The sequence below is a fragment of the Amphiura filiformis genome, chromosome 14 (genome assembly GCF_039555335.1).
Source record: "Amphiura filiformis chromosome 14, Afil_fr2py, whole genome shotgun sequence".
NCBI lineage: Eukaryota > Metazoa > Echinodermata > Ophiuroidea > Amphilepidida > Amphiuridae > Amphiura > Amphiura filiformis.
Genome location: NC_092641.1, coordinates 66016572 through 66040166, shown reverse-complemented (window position 1 = coordinate 66040166; position 23595 = coordinate 66016572). Strand labels below are relative to the sequence as shown.

The 23595-nt window shown below is 37.2% G+C and overlaps 1 protein-coding gene across 1 annotated transcript in view; it reads right to left on the bottom strand.

Moving 5' to 3' along the window:
- Positions 1-339: 339 nt before the first annotated feature.
- Positions 340-23595, bottom strand: part of LOC140169586 (nephrin-like) — a 46390-nt gene continuing 23134 nt past the window's right edge. Inside the window, exons 12-16 of the mRNA XM_072192850.1 lie at positions 19986-20027; positions 6979-7020; positions 6503-6544; positions 1130-1218; positions 340-497 (exon numbers count right to left, since the gene is read on the bottom strand). Of these exons, the coding sequence (XP_072048951.1) occupies positions 360-497; positions 1130-1218; positions 6503-6544; positions 6979-7020; positions 19986-20027 (353 nt within the window). The 3' untranslated portion in view covers positions 340-359. The remainder of the gene's footprint in view (positions 498-1129; positions 1219-6502; positions 6545-6978; positions 7021-19985; positions 20028-23595) is intronic.

Genomic DNA, 23595 nt, shown 5'->3' with positions numbered 1-23595 from the left:
TTAAGAGTTGTTACCTCCGAGCATGAAACCATTCTTAAGGTCGTCATCTACAATCTCGTTGGACACATATTGTACAAAATTGACTCTGATCCTCCCCCCTTCAACACAATTTATGTATGTGGTGAACAATTTGACACCTGTATTGGATCGCATGGGTTGATTTTTCTCGACCTTTAGTATGTTCATTCAGAGACCTTATAGAAATTCATTCCGAATAATAAGTGTTAAAGATCCTGAATATTATATATTACTTGGAATTACTATTTTTCCTCACAGCAAGCTGACTTTTGCGATATTTAAAATACATATCTTATAACTTATACTCAAAACATTGTTCTGAGAAATGTTCTCTTATTGCATCATTTTTTTACATCTTTCATCAATTTGAAATTCAGCTCAGCATAATCTGTTGATTCCTCTGTCTGAATCGGGGGTGCGTCCTTTGGATGAGATTTTATATGTTCAACGGTTTGATAAATGAGACCTTCTGGGCTAACCTGTAAGACCAAAGAGGTACACAAATGATATGCAGGTAATATAAATAGCAATACTTGAAATAATTGTGGATTCATTAATTTAACCCTAACCGTACCAAACATCTAAAAACCTCAATTCAGAAAGCGTAGGCGCAAGCAGGTATCACACGTGATGCGATTGCGTCATCATGCGAACAGTCATATGATATGGCGACGGAAAGCTTGGCCGGGCAAGCTACACCCCCGAGGCAAGGTAGGCCCGTGCACGGGCGGGGCACTCGAAGTGTCAGGGGTTCAAAACCTCAGTTGGGATGATCCCTAAGTTATATCGAATTCAATGAAAAAAAGAGGTGATTCAAGGTGATTTCTACCGGCTGTTCTAACGGGCTCAATATAGCGTGACAGATCAACACTCACTCGCCATGCTCATAATTAGCATGTTTCGAGAAAAAAGTCTATGTAAATTTAATCACATTTGATATGCTCTCCTTTTTATTCAAATTGGTATAACTTATAACGCATAATGTCGAAATACGCAGAACAAAATCCTCCATCTATTGATTACTTCATTTGGTAAATTAGGTATGGTATATTTAAGATATGGCTTTTGTTTGAAGTGTTCAGAGACTTCTTGCGCGCAGTATTATACTTACAGTGCGACCATCCGATTCATTTTTCTTTCCTTGCTCCCGTGCGTTAGTCTGATTTTTATAGTTTTCTACATCGTCATAAGCATCTTCATCTAATGTCAAATTAAAAAATGTTTGATTTCATTACAAATTTATCATACCCAATACGTGGCAAAATGTAAATAAACACATGAAAATCTATGTACACATTATGACCCATTCCATGTCAACTCCTGGGATGTGCACCGCAGAACCTCTTCATTTTTTTCTTTTTCTGTGTGGTGGTAGATATTGATGAGAAAGTAAAATCCTGAAAATTTGAGCTTCATACGCTATTTCGTTTTCCCGTGGCATCAATTTGAAATTTAGGGGGATCAGCGTAAAAAATGTGTCGCAACGCGAAAGACGATGTTTGGAGGTCCATAAATGTATAAAGGGAACTTTTGTAACTCTTTTACTTTAAAAGATATAGGGCCCTCAAAATGCAACTTTGTCCATCCAGGACCAACTTCGGGGGTCAGAACTCCAAAAGATAAAATAATTTTTTGACCATTTTTTTGCCAGTCGGAACCCTTTGGTAGGACATTACTCATATCCAATATTGAGTCAATTAGAATAATTTTAGCTGAGATATTACCCATGCAAAACTCCAATAGTACATTTTTTGTACATTTTTTGTACATTTTGACCCCCCTGAAAACCAATGTCAGACATTTTGCCCCACCATCAACTTTAGGTATGTTCAAAATATGTTCTTTGACAACATTTCTGAGAAATAGTGGCTTGGGGTCTCGATGACTTTGCATTAAAAACATCAGTTTGCCTACTTATAGGAGTCATTCCAGCCACATCAACAAAAAGGGTTGGTTGGTCAGTGGTCATCCCCTCAAATTTTGCTGAAAATCATTTCTAGCATACCTCTATGAGCATAATGAACACATGGAAAAAATGAATGCTCAACTCCAAGCGGTTTGGGAGATATGGCTTGTCGAAATTTGGCCCAGACCCCCAATTTTTGCTCTCTCGAGTCATGTCGTTGAATTAGTAGCGTTTTGGGACACTCATATTTTGACTTTGAAAAATGATATTATGCTGAAAAGTACTAACTGGGGTGACTTTTACCTAGAAAAACAGAATCTGGCCTCAAAAATCTACTTAAAAAGTTATGGGTCTCTCAAAACCTTGTTTTATTTTTTGATAATTTATACTTTGTCAAAAACGAAACGAAACGAGGTTTTGAAAGACCCATAACTTCTTCAGTAGATAATATACAATGTTTTTGAGGCCAGATTCTGTTTTTTGGGGTAAAAGTCACCCCAGTTGGTACTTTTCAGTATAATATCTTTTTTGGAAAGTCAAAATATGAATGTCCCAAAACGCTACTAATTCAACGACGCGACCTGAGAGAGCAAAAAGTGGGGATCTGGGCCAAATTTTGACAAGCCATATCTCCAAAACCGCTTGGATTTGAGCATTCATTTTTTCTGTGTTTATTATGCTCATAGAAGTATACTAGAAGTGATTTTCAGCAAATTTTGAGGGGATGACCACTGACCAACCAACCCATTTTGTTGATGTGACTGGAATGACTCCTATGTAAGTAGGCAAGCCTAACTGATGTTTTTAATGCAAAGTCATCGAGACCCCAAGCCACTATTTCTCAGAAACATATTTTCAGCATACCTAAAGTTGGTGGTGGGGCATTGGTTTTCAGGGGGGTCAAAATGTACAAAAAATGTACTATTGGAGTTTTGCATGGGTAATATCTCAGCTAAAATTATTCTAATTGACTCAATATTGGATAAGAGTAATGTCCTACCAAATGGTTCCTTTTGGAGTTCTGACCCCCCGAAGTTGGTCCTGGATGGACAAAGTTGCATTTTGAGGGCCCTATATCTTTTAAAGTAAAGGAGTTACAAGTTTTATGTTGCCAGATTTGAACTCTACACAATTAAGTACCCCAGGATACATACTTTTCAAAGTTGTAGGGGGTCCCCTTTATACATTTATGGACCTCCAAACATCGTCTTTCGCGTTGCGACACATTTTTTACGCTGATCCCCCTAAATTTCAAATTGATGCCACGAGAAAACGAAATAGCGTATGACGCTCAAATTTTCAAGATTTTACTTTCTCATCAATATCTACCACCACACAGAAAAAGAAAAAAATTGAAGAGGTGCTGCGGTGCACATCCCAGGAGTTGACATGGAATGGGTCATATAACAAATGTACTTTACAAGTGACTGACCTCGATATGATAGGAATATGTCAAAAGGTTATCAGAGGTCAAATAGTATCGCTTTTATGCTGCCACTGCTCTCACAGCTACAGGGCCCTAGTACTAATTAATCTATGAGCGACGCGCGTCTGTGTGTCCGGCAATGCGTTTTGACACACTTCGACGCATCGATCTGATATTTCGGATATAGATCATAAATGTCACTCATAGCTCTCATTGCCCTCATGCCCAGAAAAGTGATTGTTGTTGGAGACTTTAACATGCACGTGGACATTCCATCAAAGTGTGAGGCGGGAGTGCATCTCATGTGCGGGCTGTAGATGGAATGAAAGACCGCTCATGACTAACAAGGTTAGATCTTGGAATTTGAACTGCAAGGTCGTGAGATCTAACTGAACGGCGAAGGCGACGGTCAGTCTGGAGCTGGTCCGGAAGTAGTTGGCATAGTAATTCAGGGGCATTCCCGTAGAAAATTCGATGGAACATAGTGGTGGCACCTACTGTTCTACGGTATACATACATACATACATACATACAACATATTTTTATAAGAGTATAGTGGGCCCATTCCATGTCAACTCCTGGGATGTGCACCGCAGCACCTCTTCAATTTTTTTCTTTTTCTGTGTGGTGGTAGATATTAATGAGAAAGTAAAATCCTGAAAATTTGAGCTTCATACTCCATTTCGTTTTCCCGTGGCATCAATTTGAAATTTAGGGGGTCAGCGTAAAAAATGTGTCGCAACGCGAAAGACGACGTTTGGAGGTCCATAAATGTATAAAGGGAACCCTTTAAAACTTTGAAAAGTATGTATCCTGGGGTACTTTTTGGTGTAGAATTCAAATCTGCTATCAGAAAACTTGTAACTCCTTTACTTTAAAAGATACAGGGCCCTCAAAATGCAACTTCGTCCAACCAGGACCAACTTTGGGGGTGTCAGAACTCCAAAAGTAAAAATAATTTTGTATGGTATGTTGAAGATATGTTCTTGGACAACATTTCTGAGAGATATTGGCTTGGGGTCTTGATGGCTTCAACACATCAGTTAGGTTTGCCTACTCCATAGAGTTGTACACATTGTTGATTTTGCATGTATAATGATTTAATGTACAACTCTATGGAGAAGGCAAACCTAACTAATGTGTTGAAGCCATCAAGACCCCAAGCCAATATATCTCAGAAATGTTGTCCAAGAACATATCTTCAACATACCTGAAGTTGATGGTGGGGCAAATTGTCTGACATTGGTTTTCAGGGGGGTCAAAATGCAAAAAAAGTGGTTTTGCATGGGTAATATCTCAGCTAAATGTATTCTAATATGCTCAATATTGGATAAGAGTAATGTCCTACCAAAGGGCTCTGACTGGCAAAAAAATGGACGATAAAATTATTTTTACTTTTGTAGTTCTGACCCCCCAAAGTTGGTCCTGGTTGGACGAAGTTTTCTGATAGCAGATTTGAATTCTACACCAAAAAGTACCCCAGGATACATACTTTTCAAAGTTCCCTTTATACATTTATGGACCTCCAAACGTCGTCTTTCGCGTTGCGACACATTTTTACGCTGACCCCCTAAATTTCAAATTGATGCCACGGGAAAACGAAATGGAGTATGAAGCTCAAATTTTCAGGATTTTACTTTCTCATCAATATCTACCACCACACAGAAAAAGAAAAAAAATTGAAGAGGTGCTGCGGTGCACATCCCTGGAGTTGACATGGAATGGGCCAGTGGACATTCGGTATAGTCTGTAGTATTTAGACCATGCAAGGCAATAGGAGAATACTGCAAGCAAGATTGTATAACCAAAGTCAGAGATGATAGAGAAGATGAGTTTTCACACTTCATACCTGATGAGAGGCAATAAACTCGAGATGGGTGAATAACATAGCCACTTGATGAAAACCTTAATGGGTTGATCAATCCTAAATCAATAGGATCAATATGATCAATAGGATGAGTTGAATTTCCTCTGGTCTCAACACTGTAGCAATGGTCTATAGCTTCATTCTGGTGCAGAAATGTTACCAAAAGTAGTAGGAAAATGCATCGAAATGGCACACTTATTCTAGAAATGAGTGACATCATGAACATCTCTATGTCTTATACATGTATATCCAACATGTTGAATTTGAGCATGCAAAAGATCTTAAAACACACTCAATATGAAAAAACTTGAGAGAGCAAAGTGAGAGCGACCTGACACAGGCGCTGCACTCTGCGAGTGAGCCAAATGCTGAATGCTGAGCCAAATGCTGAATTTGAAGAGAGGAAAGTTCTTCTCCAGGGAGATCGATGATGCGAGCAGCACGCCTCTGGACTGCATATAGTTTTGACAGTGATGTAGGAGTTGCTCCATGACATGCTGTGCTAGCATACTCCATCTTAGATCTCACCATACTCTTATAAATTATCGCTCTCTGAGCTGGCACCAAGTAGGGTGCAGCACGACGGAGGAGACCAGTGCGCTGGGCTGCTGTCTTTGCCATCTTGGTTATAACAGGATTCCAAGATAAATCTCTGCTGAGGGTGAGACCAAGGAGTTCAACACTATCTGCCTCTGTTTGTTATAATGCACCAACTGTGACATCTTTTGAGTTATTGTGCATTGGGCCTAGTAAAAGCTAAGGCGTCTATTATTATATTGCATCGCTGATAAGGAACAAAGAAAAAAGTGTGGTATCACTAATGTTCAAACACCCCTTACTGTAAATAGATTATCCCATCAAAAGTTTGAAGTCATTATGAATATTCGCCTGGACCCAGATATCTTGCTGTAAATCGGTCAAAATTGAATAAAAGTAGACAAGGAAAAATATTTTTTCATCGCTTTACTTAAAATTTCTGTTAGGTCTGACAGTGTTTAGCAAATTTTCTTTCATGACTTTTTGCCAAAGTGAAAACTTTTTCGAAGTAAATCATAAAAACCGGGTATCTAAGTTAATTGGACAGACAGTAGTTAATAAAATAGAGAGCGGTCTCTCTCTATCTTTTTGTATGTATCTTCTAACCAGAGGTATATATTTGTAGGTATGTGTGTCCGGCTATGCGCTTCGGCGCGCATTTATTTTTTTCGCTATCGTGTTTCTTGTGCTCTCACACCTACAGGTGCCCCATTACTTCATAAAATATTGTAAAGTGTGATTATCTTACCATTTTTCTTTTGATCCTTATTTACTTGAGCGTAAACAGGTACTGAAATCAAGAGAAAATGTGAAGTGATTATGAAATAAGAAAAATAAAAAGAAACAGAAGACTTTGGTGTAAATTGTACTAATGTATTAATACTCAATCTTCGGACGAAAATAAATAACAAAAAGCATTGTTTTCTCGTCAGAAACATTTTTGAAATAAACTCGATAGTAGTTGATTTTAACTGTTTATATTCAGTTATGCCATTAATTTGTTTTTGGACGGTCCAGCTTTAAAGAAGTAAGTCAGCTATAATTGTCAATTAAGGGGGAATAATACCCTGATTTTCATCAGTACCCCTCTTCTTTTTTTTCTTGCAAATTTATGAAGTACATAAAATTTCAAAAACGGTGTTATACTGGTGTTAAAAATAAATGTAAAGTGGAAAAAACATGTCTTGTGCGTTATTATTATAAAGTGCGATTTCAGTATCTTACCGTTTTTCTTTTGATCCTTGTTGACTTGAGCGTAGAGAGGTACTGTAATGTCGACAAAAATGTATTAAGAATTGAAATGAGTAGAAAAAGATGACTACAATGATAATGGTCGGAATTATAATATATATTTTGAAAGTTATTTAAATTTGGACATGAATTTGTCACTGATCATATTTTTAAATATATTTGGGTTTCTGTAAACGTCTAGGATTTGGAAACTTTACGGTACACTGTGTGTTAATAATGAATACCAAAGTCCGAAAGCTTGTTAAATAAAGTGAATTGTCTGCAGCGTCCGTTTTGATCCAAATTTCTTGCACCTGTATAATACTCCCTGAAATCCAAAGCATAAATTTATAATGGTCGAAGTGGGGGATTTTTAGGCGCAGTGCAAAATTGAATATAATTCAAGAGACACGACGTTTCGGGTGTAAAACCCTTTAACAAGTGTGATGGTACCAGGCAAAGCGAAATGCACAAATCAAAAAAGAAACAAACTGGCAATTACATAATACAAAAAATGGTGGGGGGGAGTAGCTCAGGACAAAAAAGTAGAAAAATAAAATTGTTCTGAATTACACACTTACAAACATGATAAAAAAGCGATTGACCAAGCAAAGCAGAGAAAACCACCCATTGTGCATGGTCAGACCTTGTTGATGACATAGGCAAAATGTGAGACCAGGAGCCAAAGGCGAACAAAAAACCCATAACGGGAGTTTGTTCCTAATTCGGAACTGGGAGATTGAAAATTTAATCTTTTGGATTGAATATTCAATCGGGCAATTTAAATACGATACATGATTTACCGACAAGTGACTCATTTCGGAATGCGATCATGAATTTTGATGAAAAAACGTTTCCACAGGCTTCGTTGGGCCTCGAACCAGCGATTCTAAACTTCCTTCGATTACGCGTCTAGCGCTTTACCACTCGGCCACCGTGGCAGTTGAGCGGATGAGTGTAATGATAAAAGATAAATCTCATAATGCCATCTTTAGCCTTTTGTTTACTAAAAAAGACGCGTTTTGTAAAGGTAGATTAGCCGTTTTATGCATAAATAGCACGAACGTTTGGGAAAGGTTTCAAACAAATAATAAAGACACTGATGTGATGATGAAATTGCGTAAGTCGGGAATTATCTGCGTCGCAATGTTTTGTTTTGGTTTTAGGAATTTGACCTTAAAATTTACGACTTCATGACATTATCATTCGAAATCAACAAAAGATATTTCAACACTATATGTCCTCATTCTTTCTCTAGAATGTTTTGTACATGTATGTGAAATAGCTTCAACAATGGTTCGCTGCATAATGGTAAAAATAGCCTTGACCTAAAAAAGGGCGAGAGGTACCATATTTACGGATTCAGGCTAAATTTAGAATTGATATCAAACGTTTGTTTTTTGATCGATTACAAAAATTAATTTTTGTCGTATAAAGAAATTGTATCTGGCGTGAATTACACTACAGTTTTTATTCCTAGGGCTCTTTGACTTCTTCAAATAATTTTTTTAATGATAGAGTGAATCCCGTGGCCCTCTATAATTACGCACAAAAGATCGACCTCCCCTTAAGAGAGTGAGCGTTTATAGCATGTGTGGTGTATTTTTACAAAATCCTCATATGTCTGCTAGTATTTGGTATCTAGCAACACTATGTTAAACATTCACAAATCGGGTTTTCATATAATCACAACAAATAGGTTAAAGGGGTCATATCATCATTTATTGTAATTTAATTTTCATTAACTTTTCATAGTTTAGGCATCTGGCAATACTGCATTAAAATTAAATTTTCAAAACATAGATGTGACTCTACATGCAATTATTCATTACGTCACATCACATGCACTAAATTCGGGGCAAATTACAGAAAATTATCAAATTTTTTCTACTTTTTGGTATCTGACAACACTGTATTATGAACTTAAAATTATGATAAAAACAACTTATAATAATAGACGGTGATTTAACTGGATTGACAATACTTCAAACAAATTAGTTATCATAGATTCATACATGAAAACTTATTTGGGCTATTTTGCGTAATGTAGCTTTCATAATTTTGGGCATCTGGCAACACCGCATTAAAATTAAACTTCATTGTTTCCAAACATGCAGAATAGTTGACCCTGATGATAAAGTGATTCTACATACAACTCATTACATCACCATGATCCAGGGCAAATTACAGCAAATTTTCCTTTTATTAGAATTTTGAATTTTTACAAAACGTATGTATTTCTGGCAACACCTTCCTTAGAGAAATTCATTTCCCCAAGCTGTTCTTATAACCATAATGACAAAATACTAATTGAGCGCGAAAGTTAATTTTTGGTATCGCCAAATCGGTACAAAATGATATTTTTCAAATTTGAAAAACTTGCAGTATTGCCAGATCCGAAATCGATATTTCAAAAATGAATCTCTAAACTCAACTTCGGTAGAAAATATATGGCATTTTTGGGTACACATTAGGTATTTTGTATGTTATATTACTAAACTGATTTACAGTCTGGATTTTACTAATTAGTTTTACTAATATGATGGATGAGCAGAGCCATTGGCCCACCTTCGGCAAAAAAAGTTTTATGAAATAGAAACACTGTATTTTATTTTTGCATACTTGCAAACATTTCAAAATTGTTTATTTTCATGTCAAAATGTACATAAAGGAAATATATTTTGTGTAAACCCGGTATTGCAAGGGTGCGAAAAGATTAAAAAATGCGCCTCGGAAATTGCTTTGTTTTAGAGGTCGGAGAATACTTGTTTACGATGCTTTCTATAGTTTTTAAAAGTGTGATGTGCCCTGAGTAACTTAATTTAATTTAATTATTTAACTTTGTTTACAAGCTGAAAGTATGTCATGAGCAGGGACAGGCGATTTGCGCGGAAAAAAATAGCAAATTGCGCGGAAATGCGCGGAACTTTTTTTTCAGTGCAAATCATGTATCCCTGCCCATAGGAAAAAAAATAGCCAATTGCGCGGAATTGCGCGGAAAAAAAGTTCCGCGCAAATCGCCTGTCCCTGGTCATGAGATGGGAAACCCCCTTGTACGTGCAAAATGGTGTGGAAAGTCATTTGGAATTCCCCCAAATTATTGTAAACAAAGTCAGATTTATGTTTGGAGCTTGGAAATCCCCAGTTCATTATTGCACCATCAGGAAAACCCCCCAGGAAGTGATGTAATGTGAAAGGTGAATGTGTATAATTAATCTTGGGAAATCCCAAGATTGCAGCAATGTTGTGAAAATGTGATTGAAGTAATGGTTTATTAATAGATGATGGGGTTTTTTGCATGAGTACTGATATAAAACGCTGGAGGCTTGAATTTTGACTTTACAGAATGTCATGGGAGATTGAGAAACTCCACATGTGTGTGATGGTCTTCGTGCTTCAAAAAAGAAGTACATTTTAACCAGTTTAGCAACGAAGGAGATAGCAAGCAAACAAATGTGCTCTTCCTCATCAAAGGATTAAAGTTCTTCTGTCGATATTGCTGGAGTTTGCTGGGTTTGTGAAGGCCACGCATCTGTCAAAAACAGCGGAGCTGTGTTAAAGAAACCTGTTCCCTGGAAAAAGAGTGATTGGTGAAAGAAACACCATTTTTGGAGAAAGCAGCGCAAGGAGATATATTTAGGAGAAAGCAGCGCAAGAAGAGAAAGCAGCATCATTTTTGTGTGAGGATTTCATACGCAAGGATTTATAACTCTAGTGTACACTGGACTTCGCTGATTTTCGCAGGACAAGTGAATAAGGATATATTACATCAGTCGTCCAGAACATTGCAAGAACTCTAGAATCAACAACAAGAAGACCGCTGGTTAAGTACCTATAGAATACAATTGATTGTGTGATTTTATTGTGATTGTTGTTATATGTACCAAGCATACTTTGTTTTTAATTAAAGACTTAGATTTTGTTAGCTTAATCAAACAGTGTATTTGTGTTGTGCATTCGTGTGAGTTCGGGTAAAAGGTGATTTGGGCCTTGAGTCAGTAGGACTCGTAACAAAAATTGGGGGCTCGTCGTCCGGGAAATACACTGTAAAAAAGTGTACATTAATTTACTAAGTCTTGAAAGTGAAAGTACAATATGGCAGAGTTCAAAGCAGAAGAGTTTCTTGAAACTATAAATTGGGAGAAGTTTGATGAGTTGAAGAAGCCTAATTTATTAGCATTTGCCAAACATTATAACTTAAAGGTAAAGCAAGCTACAAGAAAGCAAATAATCAAAAATGCATTGATTGATGTTTTGGTCGGGGAGGACATTTTTGATGAATCCTATTTGGAAGAGAAACTTGAAGTAGAAACTGAAGTCGGTGGGGACTCGGCATTTAAATTGAAAGAGTTGGAAATTCAATTAGAACTAAAGAAAATAGAAATGGACCAAAAAGAAAAACTGGAAATGATCAAGTTAGAGAATGAAAATAAAGAAAAGCAATAAAGATTAGATATGGAGAAACAGAAAATGGCTATGGAAGAAAAATCACGCCAAGAAAAGATGGCGCTTGAGCACCACAAATTAGAAATGGAAGAAAAGGAAAAACAAATGGGAGCACATTTGAAAGAAAAAAGAAATTGAGTTTGAACAAGAGAAGTTAGCAAAACTAGGTGACAAATACTCATCAAGTTTTTCCTCAAAGTCAGGTTTTGATGTTACAAAGTATGTAAAGCTGGTGCCTAAATTCAAAGAGAAAGAAGTTGACGAGTACTTTCAACATTTTGAAAAGGTAGCTACAAATTTGAAATGGCCTAAAGAGCATTGGACCCTACTTTTGCAAAGTAGTTTTGTGGGGAAGGCCAGGGAGACTTACTCAGCTCTACCAATAGAGAAGTGTAATAATTATGAAGAAGTCAAACAGGCAGTCCTTAAAGCATATGAACTGGTGCCTGAAGCATACAGACAAAAGTTCAGAGATTCAAGAAAGCAAGCAGATCAAACCCATGTAGAATTTGCTAGAGTAAAAGAACAAATGTTTGACAGGTGGCTTGGTTCAAAAGAAGTCAAAGATGATTTCGGCCAACGTAAGCAATTGGTTCTTATAGAAGAGTTCAAGAAATGTGTCCACGTTGACATTAAAACCCATTTGGATGAAAGCGCTAGCAAAATTAAGACGCTAAATGAGGCGGCGACAATGGCGGACGACTATGGCTTTACTCACAAATTGAATGCGAGTAAATTTAGTCATAACAGAAGTTATTCAAACAGGTTCAGCCATAATCAACCTAGAACAAATCAGGGTGGTACACAAGAAGGGAGATCTCAGTCTAATTCACAGCATAGTGCTGGTGGTAGAGGGACCCCAGGGAGTTCAGGTAACAAAGCAAAATTTGGGACTGAATTTAAATCCAAAGTAACTTGTACTCATTGTAAGAGACCAGGGCATACGATGACCCAGTGTTATTTCTTAAAAGGCAGACAAGACTCACCAAATCAGCAGCCATCTACTAATAATACTGTAGGATGTGCAGTGTCATTTGGGTCAAAGAAACAAGTCAGTGAAATCAAGAAACAAGAATTCCCACAAAAGGGAGGTGACACAGACAAGGTGTGTGAGGAATTTGAACCATTTGTGTTAGAGGGAGTAGTATCACTAGGTGATAATGGTAGTCCAAATCCCATAAAGATTGTGCGAGACACATGTTGTACACGTTCTGTGATTCTGGAAGGAACTTTGCCCTTTAATGAGGATATATAGTTCAGCAGGTAATGCTTTGATCCAGGATATTGGGATGGAAATAATTAGTGTACCTCTCCACAAAATTAACTTGACATCTGACTTGCTTTCTGGTCCTGTAACCATAGGAGTTAGACATGAATTCCCAGTCAGGGGAGTGTCCATGTTGCTAGGAAATGATCTGGCAGGGGGGAAGGTTTTTCCTGACCCAATAGTCACAGATAAGCCCTGTTTGCAGAATGACAATAGTGAGGAAAAGGAGATATTTCCTGCGTGTGCAGTTACACGGGCAATGAGTAAGAAGGCCTCATTAGAAACAATTGAGGACAACCAAATTGATGACTTAGGCTACAATTTGGAAGACACATTTGTGTCAAAGTTGAATGAGAAAGAAGATAAACTTTCTTCTCCAGGGGATAACAAGACCCCTCAAAATGACACAGCCTCTGAGCATGAACAAATTGGGGAAAACATGAAAGACCCATTAAGTCATGACAAGCTGATTCTGGAGCAACAAAATGACCCAGAACTCAAAGAGATCAATCAAAGGGCATTGACCCTAGAAGAGGCAGAACAAAATTCTGTCTGTTTTTACAAACAAGATGGTGTGCTAATGAGAAAATGGCGGCCACCTGATGTACCTGCCGATGAAGAGTGGAAGGAAGTGCACCAAAATTGTGGTACCAAAAGTATACCACACTGAAGTAATTAACCTAGCACATGACAGTCCAATGGCAGGGCATTTGGGTGTTAAGAAAACTCATGAAAGAATTCTGAGACATTTCTGGTGGCCCACTCTCAGAAAAGATGTTTCTGAATATTGCAAAACATGTCACATATGCCAAGTAGTAGGGAAGCCAAATCAGAAAATACCTTCTGCTCCATTGAAGCCAATTCCAGCCTTTGATGAACCATTTAGTAGGGTTATTATTGATTGTGTATGCCCCCTACCAGAGACCAAGTCAGGTAATCAGTACCTTCTGACATTTATGTGCGCGTCAACACGCTTTCCTGAAGCCATACCCTTGAGAAATATTAAAGCAGTGACTATAGTGAAAGCTTTAACCAAGTTCTTCACATTTGTGGGGCTCCCCAAGTCCATACAGTCAGACCAAGGATCAAACTTTACTTCTGGAGTATTTCAGCAGGTCATGTATCAATTAGGTATAGAACAGTATACATCAAGTGCTTACCATCCAGAATCACAAGGTGCACTAGAAAGGTTCCACCAAACTTTGAAAAACATGATCAGGACATACTGTTTGGAATTTCAGAGGGACTGGGATGAGGGAGTACACTTGTTGTTGTTTGCTGCAAGGGAAGCTGTTCAGGAAACTTTGGGATTTAGTCCTTTTGAGTTAGTGTATGGACACACAGTGCGCGGGCCCTTAAAGTTGTTGAAAGAAAAGTGGCTCAATGAGAAATCAGATATCAATTTATTGGATTATGTCTCCAATTTTAAGCATAGGCTTAACAGAGTAACTGATATCGCCAAAGAAAACTTGAAACAGGGTCAGGCCAAAATGAAACAATGGTATGATAAACATGCCAAAGAGAGAGTGTTCAAACCAGGTGACAAAGTTCTAGTACTGTTTCCAATTCCAGGACACCCATTGCAAGCCAGATATCATGGCCCATGTAGATTATATTATCAAGACTCCTGGTAGATGCAAGAGCAGGCAGTTATGCCACATAAATATGCTGAAAGAGTATGTTGAAAGAAGTGACAGTGGCATTCCAAAACCTGTGTGTACAGTAAAACATGCTGATAATGTAGACAAACATGCCGATGTAGACAAAATCGCCAATGTAGACAAGAGTAAAGATGACAATTCTGATGTCACATTTGACCAGGATAAAGAGCTGGAGCACAAAGAGTATAATGTAAAATTGAACAATTCTGATGTGCTCACTAATTTGGACTCAAAGTTAGGTCATCTTTCTCAAGATCAACAAAGTCAAATTGCAAATTTGATTCACAAATTTGACAATATATTTCCTGATACGCCAAGTAGAACAAATGCTGCATTTCATGATGTAGATGTTGGTGATACAAAACCAATCAAGCAGCATCCTTACAGAGTCAATCCATTGAAAATGGAACATCTCAAAAATGAGATCAATTATATGCTAGAAAATTATATCATAGAACCAAGTAGTAGTGAATGGAGTTCACCGTGTATACTTGTTCCCAAGCCTGATGGTTCATACCGATTGGTCGCAGACATGAGAGCTGCAAATGTTCATTCAAAGACAGACTCGTACCCAATTCCAAGAATTGATGATTGCATTGACAAAATTGGGAATGCAAAATTTGTTAGCAAATTTGATCTTTTGAAAGGGTACTGGCAGGTTCCACTCACAGACCGTGCCAAAGAGATTTCTGCTTTTTGTACACCATTTGGTCTTTACCAATACAAAGTTATGCCATTTGGGTTGAAAAATGCACCAGCAACATTTCAGAGAATGGTGAACCAAATTGTGGCAGACATAGAGGGATGTGAAGCGTATGTAGATGATTTGATTGTTTACAGTCAAACTTGGGAACAACACATGGAACAACTCCATCAATTGTTTAAGAAGCTGTCAGAAGTAAAATTGACAGTCAATCTGGTAAAAAGTGAGTTTTGCCATGCCACAGTCACATACTTGGGATATGTTGTAGGTCAAGGTCAGGTGAAACCTATCAAAGCCAAAGTTGAAGCAATTGAGCAATACCCCACACCTGTAAACAAGAAGGCACTCATGAGATTTCTGTCCAAAGAAAGTTCTGTCCAAACTTTTCAGAGATAGCAAGTCCTTTGACTGATTTGTTGAAGAAAAATGCAAAATTCATTTGGTCAGAACAATGTGAAAATGCTTTTCACAAAGTCAAATCAATACTCATGAGTTCACCAGTACTGCACCTGATTTTCAGAAGCAGTTCAAGTTGACTGTTGATGCCAGTTACATAGGCTGTGGATGTGTTGTGATGCAAGAGGGTGAAGATCAAATTGACCACCCTATATGTTACTTTTCAAGGAAATTCAACAAGCACCAGAGAAATTACTCCACAATTGAGAAGGAGTGTCTAGCATTGCTATTAGCATTGCTACATTTTGATGTGTATTTGGGTACCACAGTATACCCTGTGCTTGTTTTCACAGATCACAATCCCCTCACCTTGTATATCCCCAGTTCATTATTGCACCATCAGGAAAACCCCCCCAGGAAGTGATGTAATGTGAAAGGTAAATGTGTATAATTAATCTTGGGAAATCCCAAGATTGCAGCAATGTTGTGAAAATGTGATTGAAGTAATGGTTTATTAATAGATGATGGGTTTTTGCATGAGTACTGATATAAAAAGCTGGAGGCTTGAATTTTGACTTTACAGAATGTCATGGGAGATTGAGAAACTCCACATGTGTGTGATGGTCTTCGTGCTTCAAAAAAGAAGTACATTTTAACCAGTTTATATAGCCAATAATTGAGCTATTTTAATACAGCAACGAAGGAGATAGCGAGCAAACAAATGTGCTCTTCCTCATCAAAGGATTAAAGTTCTTCTGTCGATATTGCTGGAGTTTGCTGGGTTTGTGAAGGCCGCGCATCTGTCAAAAACAGCGGAGCTGTGTTAAAGAAACCTGTTCCCTGGAAAAGAGTGATTGGTGAAAGAAACACCATTTTTGGAGAAAGCAGCGCAAGGAGATATATTTAGGAGAAAGCAGCGCAAGAAGAGAAAGCAGAATCATTTTTGTGTGAGGATTTCATACGCAAGGATTTATAACTCTAGTGTACACTGGACTTCGCTGATTTTCGCAGGACAAGTGAATAAGGATATATTACATCAGTCGTCCAGAACATTGCAAGAACTCTAGAATCACCAACAAGAAGACCGCTGGTTAAGTACCTATAGAATACAACTGATTGTGTGATTTTATTGTGATTGTTGTTATATGTACCAAGCATACTTTGTTTTCAATTAAAGACTTAGATTTTGTTAGCTTAATCAAACAGTGTATTTGTGTTGTGCATTCGTGTGAGTTCGGGTAAAAGGTGATTTTGGCCTTGAGTCAGTATGACTCGTAACAAAAGTAACTGCATCCCATATGGACAGTTTTTCCGAAGACCTTGTTTTTGTTATGGGTCGTATTTTTGAGACTAGTTTCGATGAAATCGGGTCGTTTCTCAAATTTGACCTGCGTGTATGAAGGTTTTCACAAATGACCTACTGGTCTGGACGTTATAATCGTTGAACTAAACGTAGTAGAACAATGCGTACATTATTATTGTTTATTCCTATCGATGAGAGGAACAATATTACAGATATTATTGCAACATGGTAGGGCCGACTTTGAGTGTTGGACCTATTATGACCTCCGACCCCTCGTGGGAAGCATTCTAAGCATGTACAAAATGGAACCAATTCTAGTTTTATTATTTGAGGTGTAAGGATGCCACAAAACATGTGTTGAGTGTGATCGGAATCCGTCCCTCACGTGAGGGACGGAAATCAATAGATAAATAGATGCACTGAGAAGTTAAGGAGTATTTTCATTCAATTAAACTTGAATGGATATTTGACTCTTAAGGGGGAATAATACCCTGATTTTCATCAGTACCTCTCTTCTTTTTTTTTTCTTGCAAATTTATGAAGTACATAAATTTGTTCATCACCTCATATCCTGAACTTATAAATTATATATCTACATACGAAGTGTTTTTAAACCATTTTAGTAAGTCATTTTAGCCCTATATATTTTTTGTTTCCTGTATCCTAGTAACTCAGATGCGTGTTTCATAACAAACCATAATTTATTCTATTCAACATGTTCAAGTAGGGTACATGAATAGAATACATTAAATCCTTTGTTATGCTCTCTATAGAAAATCTAGTGGTACATGCAAAATATATAACACTGAATAAATTAAATAAACACTTACACAATGGATGCATAGTCATTAGTCAATTTAATACTATAATGTGTTGTTAGGAGAAGAAAAGGCTATTAGGTCACCTAATAGTATGTCAGGTTATAGGTCAATTGGTTCAGGTCAAATTTAAGCATCAATTTTGAATACACATGTGAGAGTCTGTGATATCATAATGAGGCATAATTTTGATATTCTGTCTTTAACTGGATATATGTCGAGAAGTGCAAGGTTGGATATACTAATATACCTTGGGATGTAAATGGTTAGTACAATTTAGAATGCCTAGTTGAGATGGATTTCACAAATAAATATAAAATAGTTACCAAAATCATAAAAGTAGTTAAGCTTACGGAAAACTACCCAATATGGTGGTATAGGTGACAAGAAATACAAGTTTTTTCAACATTGCTGTAGTATGGTTGTGGTAACCTGTTACCTGTGGCTTAATTAAGTTTCAGTGAAATAATGTCGCAAGTTAAAAATACAAAATATAGCTCAACATTGAAAATAGAAGCATTTTAACCAGTTCCTTTTTAATTAAAGAAATGGAGCTCAGACAAACTGGCATTATAATAAAGGAGAGAAAAAATCAGAACCGTTCGGATTCGAACCAGCGTGCACTGACGATCGTCAGTGCACGCTGGTTCGAGTCCGAACGGTTCTGATTTTTCTCTCCTTTATTATAATGCCAGTTTGTCTGAGCTCCATTTCTTTAATTATTATATATTTTGTCAGGCATGTATCCTCTGGATCCTCGCATTTAATATTTAATGTCTCATATTGACTGATGTTCTGCCAGGACACAGCAGATAGGCCGCCCTCTCTAATTACAGTTCCTTTTTGATAGTTGTGGAGCACCAAGTTCATGAAGTCATAAAAGAAATCAAGAACCACTTATTCCCATTTTACATATCACCGTTATTTCCCTAATGTGTTAGCAACACATATCCAAAATTTTAACGAAATCCGTTGATAGTAAGCTTTCCAAAATGAAGTGAATTTAAGTCATCAGTGATGTACCACCTTTTGGCTTCTACTTTTAAAAGCATGCAAGCTACGTTGATACCGATGCCACCAATAAAACGAGAAGATTTGCCCTTCATTTTGCATACCACTTTGTCCAATTTTTTTGTAATTTCTTCACAAAATGCAAAAAATGCACACAAAAAAATCAATGGGTGTAGTACCCCTTAATAAGGTGAATATCTATGCCAAATGATTTGAAGTGTTATGTGTACTTTTGTTGTAATGTCGTATTTTGGCTCGTGAGGTACGGAAATCAATAGATTTGATAAACCATGGCAATAGTTACATCTTTCTCCTTTCTATTGAAACTTTTGGTCTTAATTACACTTGCAACATATAATATGTAATTTGAATGTTGTCTCTACAATATCAATACAAGAAACTGCTGAAATTTACTTCTAGTGGTTCTTTAAATGGAACATAAACTTTACGTTAGGGACGGACATTTTCTGTGTGAGGGACGGACAAAATGTGACGCCATTTTGAAATTGGTGGATTTTTTTTCAAATTGCCTCAAAATATGTCCCTTGGCCTCTTACAGTATTATTTTAACTAATACAATGTTGCTTTCATTATTGTTAGTGTGTGTAAATACCATCAGCAAATGATTGTGAGTGACGGACAAGTTGGGTGTAAGGGACGGACATGCTGGTTTTCATTCAATTTGGTAAAAAAAAGCATGCCCGTCCCTCACACTTATTGTAATTAAGGTTGCGTAACTCTGGAATGAAATATTTCTGGGATACCTGGGCACAAATGTCAATAGATGGGGTATGTGTCATTGTAATTTATTCAAGAACTTTTACAAGAAAAAACTTTTTACGATTAATTTTGTGAGGGACGGACAAAATTTGATAATATCAACTTCAACGACCCCCTTCCTTACCAGGGACACATTTTTTATTCATCTAAATTGTATTATTGATAGTAAATGTAAATGCAAAACAAAATAAACTACAGGAACTCTTCTTGTTATTTAAAACTTTATTTTTAAATTTGTACTGTGATGTCCGTCCCTCACAGTGTAATTTTGTTGACCAAACTTTACGGACCCCGTTTACGCAGAAAGTACAGCAAAATTTTACTTTTTCTTTTGGATTAGTAAAATATGGTGTTTTGAGATAATTATTATCCACACAATTTTTGGCCAAATGTTACCTAATTTCCGATCACACTCTGTTCCACTAATGTAGCAAATAACTCACCCAAACGCTCAGCACCATAACACTATAGAGCACATGAGAAATATAATTCTTTTGGTGGAAAATAATCAAAACCAACTTGCTTTATTATATTATACCCGGCCGGGTGATGTGGCACATTACTATAAACGTGTTTTTTTGCGTCAGTATTCTTAGGTTTGATTTTTGTATCTTACCAGTTTTCTTTTGATCCTTGTTGACTTGAGCATAGAGAGGTGCTGAAAATAAGAGAAATGTGAATTTTGTAACATCTTTTTTTCATAAAAATCGTCACAGAAGAGCAATTTCAATTCTTAAAAGAATTGAGATAAATGTGATGTGTCCCGAGTAATTTAATTTGATTATTTATCTTTGTTTACAATTTAATGCTATTTCATGAGAGGTATGACAGATGGGAATCCCCGCTTGAAGTAATCATTTCAAACCAGTTAACACGCTTCGTGGGAAACTTGTGAATGTAAAGGACAAGCAGCCGAAGGATAAACGTTCAAACTTAGTGTACGGGGTTGTGTGTAGTGACACCGATTGCTGCTCAGTGGATTATGTTGGAGAAAACAAACAGGCGTTAGGGAACAAACCAAATGATCGATGACGTCCTATAAACGAAACTAGTTTCGTTTGGGGGGAGGGGGTAAAAATACTCGATTACGTTTGTACAAAAACATCGGTCTGAAGAATGTGTCATTATTATTATTATTATTATGTCAAAATTTTCAACATTTTATTATTACGTTTCTGGCAGGGAGGGAGGGGGTCGGCTGAGAAACGAAACTAGTTACGTTTATAGGATGTCATCGATCATTTGGTTTGTCATTTCATCGATATTTTGGTTTGTTCCCTTAAAAACCCGTCGTATTGGTCAACATAGGAGTCCAAGCACCAACGAAGCGCAAAACTCCGCTGTTTACCTCCATTTAAAGGACACTGGACACTCAATTACGAACGAGGAAGTCGTTATTCTTGATCAGGAGGAACAATGGCATAGGAGAGGCAAAAATGAAGCCATTTGGGAACGCATTGAGCAACCATCACTGAACAAGAAAGGGGGACTCTGCTTTAACTTATCTCATGCATGGGACCGGGCCATCGGGTCGATACCTAGCCGTCTATCACGTGATCATTTTATGGTCGAATCTACTATTAGCTTCAGTAATTTAGTATGTCTGATGAAAACCCTAAATGGGAGGTCTACCACTGACATTATGACGTGCCTTCAAATCTCTTCATATGAGGTCCGAACTCTCTACCAACATTTACATCATTTCAAAAACACCTGTGCATCACTTCAAATCAACAGAAGAACTTTGTTTAGATGACATAAATTGGGTGCTGTTCTACTGTAACAGCTCAGCCACCAAACGGAGACAAGGATGAGCCCAAACACATCCACAGGAGCCACCAGAGTGTAGAAACTAGGCATCGCAACTGTAGTATACTCCAACAGAGTGGTTGACGACTTAAAATGAGGAAGTCTATAGTTCTAGACCGAGTGAAGAGGCACAATATCAATCTCAATGACATTGACAGCTATATTTCTTACCATCTGGTTTTTCGACGCAAATACCTCTATAATACTACCACCGAAAATGGTGACCATATTTTGCCCTAAAGATAGCCTAAAAATGTCCATAAACTTTTTAAATATAGTTCAAATGAACTCGGATTTCTTTTTATAAACACCGCAGTGTATTTAAAACTGCATGAAAATGCCACATTGATGTACTCATACACTTCAAAAGTCTAGATCAAAATATTTTTCACCATCTTTGGCTATGGGCTAATTTGCATAAAATTTACATAATTAATAGTTATTAAACTTGTTTTTCTAAAAGCTTAAAGTCCAAGCTTGCCAACGGTATGCTACTTATTGATTTTTACCTAACCGTTAACATTGCAACGCATTTGTTAATATGATACCTCCACACCACTCAAATACCACTTTTGTGGGGTAATAGAATAGGGTTAAACCTGAACAGATGACATTCCCCCGCCTTTGCACTTGGTATCATCCAGCTGGAGCAATGCACCAATTGGACCAGATCCCAATAAGCAGCAAGTGGGTACATGTTTTCTTCAACTGTTGTACCTGCAATACAGTTATACCTATAATTGGATATCGACCAACGTGTCGTCAGTATAGTAAATGGTCACCATTTTGCGAACTAGCAAAAGGAAGTCTGTCAAAGACCCAAGTTCAAATGAAGGAAGCTGCAAGAATGTGCTATGAGAGTCGGACCTGCCAAATCAATTCTAAGCCCTGGACTTGGATGACACATCAAACATCTCTGGCAGATATGATATCTTTGAAAATTCAATCAAAGACGTAGCAGAGAGAGTAGTTGTCAAGAATTCATGGCATGTTAATATTGCCAAGCTGGGTTTCAGAAAAGACAATAATACTGAAATAAACTGGGCTCAAAAAGAAACAAGGTCATATCTTAAAATCCTGTCCATAAAAATGAACCAAAAATGCACACAGGTTATGGCATCTGGTGAACTCCATAGTAGCAGATATCTATATCATGATCAATTACCAACAAATTGCATCATTGGAAGCATTCAAAAATTGCATCATTGGAAGCATTCACCTAACCCTAACCCTAACCCTAACCCAACACAAGGAATCTGTGAGTAAGTGGAATAGTGTGGAACAAAACCTGTTTCTTGAAGAAAGTATGTGAAAGGCACAAGTAGCCCTGTTCCACAGTTTTCCACTTACTCTTTGGAAATTATCAGGTCTGTAAGGATCTTGTACGCATTCTCACAAATTATTCGCTTGTGAATGTGGTCCAGGAAGCTGTTCTGTGTCAGTACATTTTGCTGTTGTGTCAGTTGGACAATTGCTTGGTTACTAATATGTGTTTAGCCTAGTATTGAAGTAATCCTGTGTGTAATTTTGGTTCATTTTTATGGACTGGATTTTAAGATAAGACCTTGTGAAAAATATAAGTTTCTTTTTGAGGCTAGTTTAGATAGGGAAGAAAATACTCTCATCTCCTAAGTTTCATCATTCTGGAGAAAGATGAAAGAACTTAGAATACCTGCCTGAATGAATCCTACAAAGAGGATGAACTTGATGCATTCATCAAGCAGATGGAGGACCTCAAGCTAGCCGAAGAGACTGGTAATTACACAACACCTGGAAAATAAACCAAGCTCTCTCAGGAAATAATACAAAACAGGATGATTAAGACGAGCGGTGAACAGTTCCTGCATGCTAATGATCAGGACCTGCTTGCTATAAAGGAATAGAAAGATGCCCAAAATGCCTCCACCAGCTGATAAGGAACTTGAAATCACCACCAATTGTCCCGCACATAAATGAAGAGCCAGCTGTAGCCACAAAAAAATCAAAAGCAGTGTTAATTACTGTGGTGTTCGATTGTTCGATACATCCCCAGGGCAGGGGTGATTGTATGATTGATTCACGCCTTTTGTATGGAAGTGTACACAACACAGTCACAAATACCACCATCCTTCTATATAGTTCGTCGGGTGCATCACATACTGGTCTATCTTGAATTTTTGACTTTTTTGAGAAAATTGGTATATAGTTCATTTTTACGGAGCTCTTCCAATACAACAAATTACAGACCTCAATTTTTCCTAGATAATTAGTTATAAAATGTTTAATTTAAACTATCTATGATTTTTTCAAAATACGTATTTTCACATACTGATCTATCTCGAAAAAAACACGCATTTCTAGAAAATCGCAATTGAAAATCTTCGTATTAAGTTGACTTTTCTATAATTTAATTAGACCATGGGTTTTCATGAAAGTGG